Source organism: Amphibalanus amphitrite, unplaced genomic scaffold (assembly GCF_019059575.1).
Source record: "Amphibalanus amphitrite isolate SeventyFive unplaced genomic scaffold, NRLGWU_Aamphi_draft 000081F_arrow, whole genome shotgun sequence".
Lineage (NCBI taxonomy): Eukaryota > Metazoa > Arthropoda > Thecostraca > Balanomorpha > Balanidae > Amphibalanus > Amphibalanus amphitrite.
Window position 1 is genome coordinate 1,082,755 of NW_024881577.1, and position 8,123 is coordinate 1,090,877.

At 49.1% G+C, this 8,123-nt stretch overlaps 1 protein-coding gene across 1 annotated transcript; it reads left to right on the forward strand.

Moving 5' to 3' along the window:
• Positions 1 to 2,687: 2,687 nt before the first annotated feature.
• Positions 2,688 to 4,257, forward strand: LOC122379633 (eukaryotic translation initiation factor 3 subunit I-like). Its single transcript, XM_043361974.1, has one exon. The coding sequence runs from the start codon at positions 2,856 to 2,858 to the stop codon at positions 3,846 to 3,848; it is 993 nt and encodes a 330-aa protein (XP_043217909.1). The 5' UTR covers positions 2,688 to 2,855; the 3' UTR covers positions 3,849 to 4,257.
• Positions 4,258 to 8,123: the final 3,866 nt, after the last annotated feature.

The following is an 8,123-nucleotide window of genomic DNA, read 5'->3' on the forward strand; positions in this document are numbered from 1 at the left end:
TCGAGCCCCCCAGTCGCCGACGTCGGCATGTTTACTGGGACAACACGCCAAAAGCATCAGCCGGCGATGGGATTTGAACCCCGTGTCATTCGAACGCATGGTTAGTGCGCTAACCACTACACCACGCAGCCAGCTAACGAGTTAGGTTTGTTTTGTTGGGTTATGCCCCTTCGGTCTGACAAGACCATTTCAGAGCCGGAAGGGTCATAGGATGGAGACATTGGTCTTCTTGGCGAGCACCCTGGCCTGGGTCCAGGTCATATAGAGTCCCTGGTCCCATTGCTGTTACGTGACACTTATTGGAAAGGGCGACCCCACAATGGATTCATATAGCCACTCTTACACACCTGCACCAACGTTGCCCAAAGTGTCCCTTTGATAAGTGGCACTTTGGCAAAGTGACACTTGCCGACTGGCCTTTCTATATGAACTGGGCCCGTCCCTGGTGAGTTGCCGGGGCTGAGCCTGACCAAAGGATAGGCCGAGCAGCCCCCAAGCACTCACCGCACCCGGCTACGGGCGAGCTCGGCTTACGGGCAATCCCAAATGGGATAAAGTTTCCCGTCCAGTCCGGATCAGGGGGTTGCGGCGTGGAGGAAGATTTTAGTTTCCTGAGGATATTTTGAATACAGAAGCTCTTTATGAAACATGAAACATGTATTTTGTATTATTTTAACGGTCAAAACAGCGGCCGATGTCGGACCGACGTCGCCCCGACGTCGGCCCGACGTCGGCTAGACCTCAGCAATTGATCTCGGTCCGACGTCGGCCCGACGTCGGCTGGACCTCGGCTGGACGTCGGAACATGCGGGCATATCCGACATCCAGCCGACGTCGTGCCGAGGTTGGACCGACGTCGGGCCGACGTCGGCATGCCGATGCCGAGTTGCCGACGTCACCCCGACGTCGGCCGACGTCGGGCCGACGTCGGCATGTTTACTGGGGTAGGCCTGACAGCTCTTCTCGCGAAGGTCTTTTTTCGGTCGAAAATGGCAGAACATGACGTCATTCTGACGTCATTTGTGGCCAACCTATCATAGCCTCTGGAAAAACTTTTTGGTCACAATGTGTAAAATTGATGCCCAGAGGGGTCCTGAAAGTTTGGTGGCGATATCTCTAGCCGTTTAGGAGATATCGACGGAAAAGGACAGGGGGGGGGGCGTTTCGCCCCCCCCCCTACGGGCACGGGTTAAAAGTGGCGGCGACCTTCATGATATGCGGGAAGACGTAGGCCGTGGACGATGATTTTGAGAACTTCAGGCGTAAAATAGTGTCTTATTAATCTGTACAGCGAAAAGAGAAAGAGAATTTTGTTGCACTTTTGGACGACAAGCGTGATGTGTTCCTCCCACGACAGGATCACATCCGCAGTTACGCCGATAATTTTTAGGGTTTTTGAGGGCTGAATCAAAGAGTTTTCCACTTCGAACTTGAAATGATGGGTTTTTGTTACTTTTTCCTTAGTACCAACAATCATGAAATCGGTTTCGCTGCTATTCATTTTCAATGAGTTCGCTCCGAACCAGGCATGAAGCTCGCGCATGGTGGACTCCAGTCTAGCTCGGAGCTCGGCCAGGCTCGGCCCGTCAAGTGAGGCACAGCCTACATGAAGGGTATCGTCCGCGTATGAAATGAGGCGCCCATTGGTCAGATGTGCGGGTGCCGGAAGCTCTGATGTGAACAGAATGAAGAGGATTGGACCGATGATCGAGCCCTGGGGCACGCCGCAGCCCGCAGGGTACAGACAGGGTCACATCCCCACCCCCTAACGATCTGGTGCCGTCTAGCGAGATAGCTGGAGAACCAGCCGACTTCCGTGACTCCATACCGTGACTTCATACTTAGTGAGTTGAGGATCGAGGACACCATGATTGACGGTGTCAAACACCTTCGATAGATCGATCGCCGCAACCGACGATACGAGACCACGGTCGGTGCTGTGCTGCTGACCAAGCGCTCGACAGCGCCGATCACCGCGTCCCTTGACCGCGTCCTTTATTGCCTTTATTCATTTATTGCCCCAAAAAGTGGCTCCGTGATATCTCACATTTCCGTAGGAGCCTTTCCCGACACCTGGCGGCAAAACTGTAAAGCTTTAGTTACTAACTACCTAGATAGTAGCACTGCTATCGCTTCTATTATGGCAAGACGACGTTATAAAGGCCATATATCAACGTAGTTGGTGGTCAATTGACCAGCGCTGGATTCTTGTGCTGAACCACAAGTAGCACAGGAGTGGACATTCATAAGTGATCGTCGATTTGCAACTGGCAAAGTGTCGGGTTCTCTTGGGGGTGATAATACAGAAAACCTGCTGCTCTAGTCTCGCTGTGCTGTGAATTTAAAGACTAGAAGACTTTCAAGCAGCTTCATATATTTTTAAGTGGTATCGAATATCCACAGTTATACAATTAAAATGTTAGGAGTTCCGTTATCACTTTTTTGTTAAAAATATTCGAGATATGCTAACAAAAAGCGCGAAGGTGCTCACACTCTTCACTACTAGAAATCTAGCATCCGGTATGAATTTATAATAAAGTAGGTCACGACAACCTAGTTTTTTATTTTCGAAACTTTATTATATTAAATTCATTAGAACTTGAAAATATTCATGGGAATTAATACAAGAAACTGACAGAAATAAAGCCCCTTTTTATTGTTTGACGTCAACATATTATCTTTAAATGCGTCGTATTTGTCGCTGCGCCACTTAAGTATACAACATGCCGAATTTTATGTCAATTGTGCGCGGTGTTTGGTAGTTTTGGTACTGTAATGAATTTGAGGAATTTTAGGCATTTTGTGGAGCAAGCAGATAATTGTTAGAGGCACCCAGAGTTCATCTTGAAGCCAACATGAAGCCGCTTATGCTTCACGGTCACGAGCGTTCTATAACGCAAGTACGCTACAACCGTGATGGTGACCTTCTGTTTTCGACTTCGAAAGATAGCAAGCCAAATGTTTGGTGGTCAATCAACGGTGAGAGATTAGGCACATTCGATGGCCATAATGGAGCAGTCTGGTGCTTTGACATTAACTGGGACACCACCAGGTTTGTGTCTGGTGCTGCAGACAACACACTCCGAGTCTGGGATTGTGAAACTGGCAAACAGCTAGGAGAGGCCTCATGTAAGTCTGCTGTCCGAACCAGCTCCTTTAGCTACAGTGGCAAGATGATTGCATACACTACAGACAAGGCCATGGGAAATCCCTGTGAAATTTTTGTGGTGGACAGCAGGACTGCTGATGGTTTAAACTCTGCTGACCCCATCGTGAAAATTCCCATCACCAACGGCCCGAAGGTGACGTCCATGCTCTGGGGACCTCTTGACGAGTACCTGGTCACTGGTCACGAGTCTGGCGAAGTGGTGCAGTGGGACCTGAGGAGTGGCAAGACTGAGGGCAAGAAGACGATCATGACCCATGAGCACAGCAACAAGATCAATGACATGCAGCTGAACCAGGACGGCACCATGTTCATCACTGCCTCCAAGGACCACACTGCAAAGCTGTTCGACATGGCAACCCTGGAGCCCATGAAGACCTTTAAGACGGAGAGGCCTGTGAACAGCGCCTCGATCAGTCCCATCAAGGACCACATTGTGCTTGGCGGAGGACAGGACGCCATGGACGTGACAACCACCTCCTCGAGACAGGGCAAGTTTGAGGCCCGCTTCTACCACCTCATCTTTGAGGAGGAGTTTGCTCGTGTGAAGGGCCACTTTGGCCCCATCAACTCGCTGATGTTCCACCCCGATGGCAAGAGCTTTGCGTCTGGTGGAGAGGACGGCTACATTCGCCTGCAGGAGTTTGACCCTGCCTACTTTGAGTTCAGGTTCGACTACTAGGCCCTGGTGTTAGCTTTTATACGAATGGTGTTGGCGGCTGACCTGCTGGCAGCATGTCATTGGTCCAGTGGGAAACTGGGCTGTGGCGTGCCAGCGCCCTTGACGTTCACCCTGAGCTGACCATTTGTTTGGAAGGGGATGGTCTGATGTGATTGGGCCATCCCCTTCCACAGCAGAATCTGTTACTGGCTAGGGTGGTGTAAGGTGTTTGGACGAGGGCTTGTGCTGTCAACGTGGTGAGCAGGCCTGGCAATGGTTAAACATTTCCAATGACTTTACTTTCCTGGAATTCTTTTCCAGACAGTATGAGTAGAGCTACCTTCTGAAATTATTTATATATCATTTGTTAATCTTGTTTTGGCAGCATTGAGTTAATGATCAATACATCTTGCTGGATACCTATCTACAATTGTTCTTTTCTACTAAGCTGCAGTGTGTTTTTTTTTCACTGATTGTTGAGCGCGTAGTGTGTTTTGGCTGGTATTTTTTTCATACTTACACTTAGTAAATTTATCCTACACAATTGCATTAGTTTCAAAGTAAATATAGGTACTGACTAGGCAAAACGGAGGAATTGGGAGGGAGCATACATCTCATTATTTGAGTGCTGCTATTGCTTATTGTTCACAGTACACGAATAGCAGGTACCTAGATGGTACCTAGATGTCTTATAACTTGAGTCGTTTTTTTACAGTTTTGCCTTCATCGCATTTTGGCACTTATTTATAGCGTGGTATGGTGCAGCCACGCTGGTAGGTAATTGGAACACAGCGCATAGTATTTTCTTATTGCTAGGGTTCATTGACCTGACAGTGGGTCAGCCATGTAGCCTAAATCCAGGCCTAAATCCTTGCACCAGCGGTATCCACTGGTTGTCCGCTGGTACACTCGGGGGCAGATTGGTGTTCCACCACTCCCCATCCACCGGGCTCCAACGGCTCAGCACTGGCAGTGGCCGCCCGGTACCGCTGGGCTACTGGTAGGTCCAGCAATCATTGCACCGTAACCCTATCGGCTGGACATCGAAAGATCAATGGTGCTGAAAAGTATAGTCATCGATATTGTCATCCAGAACAGACAGAAACAACTCCATCCAAGCTAGCAGCATTGTTGGTGTTCTTGTTCAGTGTTCACCTGTTGGTAGGGGAGTTGCTCTGACGTTGGGTTGGGTTGTGACTTCAGTGAATATCTAGAAAGTAGGACATCGCATTCTCTTCATTAACTAATGTTTGCAACTTTTCAGAAGCGTGGCACAACGTGAACACTGAACGGCATGACATTCTTTCTATGCCCTGCCCCAGAATTCCTAAACACCACGCTCGTGGGACTTGTGTTTTGCTCTGAATCTTCGTTCGGATGGGAGGCATGGAGGCATGGCTGGCTTCAGATTTTCTTTATTGAACCGTTACGGGAAGGCTGTGGTGGCCTTGATAACTGCCTATAACGCATTAACATTGCAATTCCTGTTGAAAGCTGAACCCCAAATTACGAAAGGTCAGTCATGAAGGTCAAGTTGTCTCTTTATTGCTTCAACCCTGCAGCGCCTTGCCTGCAGCTTAACCCGCGCCCCACTGGGGGTCCTGGATTTCCACGCCCAGCGGGGGGGGGGTGTTTGAACACCCCCCCCCTCTTGTAACTCGGCTCCTGGGCCACGTAACGATACGCGGAAGGCGGCGTTCGAAAGAGCGCCAAAAATAATGGCGAAATCACTTCGGTCCCTTTTCTGGTCAGGTCAAAGGTCAGGTCACCAGAGGTCATTGAAGGCAAAATTTCGCTGATGTTCAGATCGAATGTCGACAATTTCCAAGAAGACAACGCATAACTCGGGAACCATTAGAGGTACAGCGACGCGGAAAAGCGCATTCGATAGGCATATTATCGCCCTTTCTGAGAAATTATCTCAGATTTGACCTAACGTCAACGGTTTTACCTGCAGGGGGCAATAACTGCCAAAATAGCATATTTTTTCGGAAAGTTTTTCTGCAATAACTTTTAACCCAAGCCGGCATTGTGTTCCTATCGTCAAGACATATCGAATGAACTATCATTTGACATTGAAAGGTCAACTTGAAAAATTGACATCAGGTCAAGGTCATGACCGGACCGGTAAGGGTCATGTTGCATATCAGTCGATCCGTTTGGTTGAGCCGAACAGAACTAAGTGTTTTAATTGCTCTAGCATGTCTTTGTCAAAAGTTATTCGAGAAAAACTGTTAGCTACCATTCGTGGGCTAAGATGACCTCAGGGGCATAGAAAGGGTCACGTGTGCTATTTTCATGTGTTCAGTGTGTCAAAGTTACTTGTAATTCAGTATTTGAGAGTGTTTATAATAACTTTCGTTCAAAACAGGCGCCTTTCCATTTTCTCCCATTGAATGGAGTGGTCGCAAAATTGACCTGACCTCCCAGCGAGCAATTTGGTCTGGTTTAACCCGGCAGGCGGTGGGCCTACCAGCCACCTTCCGCGCGGTGGGGGGGGGGGGATTTTTTTGCCCCCCTCATATCTCCGAAACTACTGGACGGATCCGAAAAATTCAAGCGGCGTTCGCTAGCCCTGTCAAATTTGTTGAAGGAAACCAAATTTCATTGACCTCGGGGTCACCGATGACGTCACAGGTCAGGTCAAAGATAAAATGTTTCACCGTTCACGGGGCTTCTAGGGAAAGCGCTATAACACCCGACTACCGAGTAAAACGCATTTTGTCGAAAATCAGCGTTAAGGCGTCAGTTGTCTAGTACATATGTTGCTATTAGAGGTCACTGGTCATACCAGGTCAGGTCACAGGTCAGGTCACCAAAGGTCACCAAGGGTCACCACATGAACCCAACTTTTCTAAGGTTGTGCGATGCATGTTTTATGGCCAGTTTTTCATTTCCAGCTCAATGGTATTGGTTATAAGACCATCAGATACGGTTTAGGTCACTTTCTGGTGGAGGTCAGGTCAAGGTCAGGTCAAAAAAGGTCAAATTTCAAAGTTGATATTTTTGCATAAAATGGGTATCGAATCGATGCAGCTCGTCACGGGGAGTCTAATGGTGGTCTTTGTTTTGCGCTACGAGGTCTAGAATTGCTAAAAATTGAGTTTGAAAATTTGACGTCCTCAATTTTGAACAGTTTTTCGCTATAACTTGGCCAAAAAAAAAGAGGTATTGATCTCAAATTTGGTATGTAGATAGAAGGTGGTAGGGACTATCACATATATTCCGGTTTTTTCGAAATTCAATTTTTTTTTGGATTTTTCGGCTATTATTTTCAAAAAATCTATTTTTTTGATTTTTGGGGGTCAAAGTTCAAAAAATTCGAAAAACCGAAATAGCAGTTTTGTAGCCCACACCTTTTATGTCCGGAACATTTTTCTGTATCTCTAAAGCTGTAGGCCTGACAGGTCTACCCGCGAAACCTTTTTTGGGTCGAAAATGGCAAAAATGACGTCACTCTGACGTCATTAGCGGCCAACCTATCATAGCCTTTGGGAAAATTTTTGGTCACCATGTGCGCTAGCTACTCCCGGAAGGGGGTTGAAAGTTTGGTGACGATCGGCGCAGCGGTTCTCGAGATATATCGAAAAAACTAAAGGGGGGACAAAAAATGCCCCCCCCCCTCACCGCCTGGAAGGTTAAGTTCGTTTTGCCCCGGCAACTCCGGCCTGCCAGATTTGGGCCGGTGTAAACGGATCACCGTCGCAACAGCGGTTTGGGTCGATATGGCTCCACTTCGGCTAGCCAGTCTGTGCCGTAGCGCCCCGGCGTTGATAGTTGATACCGTTTCGACTTTCGGGCCGTTTGGCCAAGTCCGGCCGGCACGGAGCCACGCCGGCCAGCACTGGCACGCGGTGACCCAAGCTGAACAGCGGGCGTCACCAGCGGTCGTCGGGCGGCGGGCGGCCAGAACGAGACCGCCGAACCTCACTCCACGCGGCCAGTGCGAGCAGTGAGGACCGGTGGATAGGACATGAGGGAGAGAGAGAGAGAGAGAGAGAGAGAGAGAGAGAGAGAGAGAGAGAGAGAGAGAGAGAGGAGAGAGGAGAGAGAGAGAGGGAGAGAGAGGGAGAGAGAGGGAGAGAGAGAGAGAGAGAGAGAGAGAGAGAGAGAGAGAGAGAGAGGGAGAGAGGGAGAGAGGGAGAGATAGAGAGATCCAGTAAACATGCCGACGTCGGCCCGACGTCGGTTCAACCTCGGCCCGACATGGGCTGGACGTCGGATATGCCCGCATGTTCGGACGTCCAGCCGAAGTCCAGCCGACGTCGAGCCGACGTCGGGCCGGGGTCGTTGGCC

Bases quoted from the DNA above. Each gene is read 5' to 3' on its own strand.
- LOC122379633 (XM_043361974.1), top strand. From the start codon at position 2,856: ATGAAGCCGCTTATGCTTCACGGTCACGAGCGTTCTATAACGCAAGTA.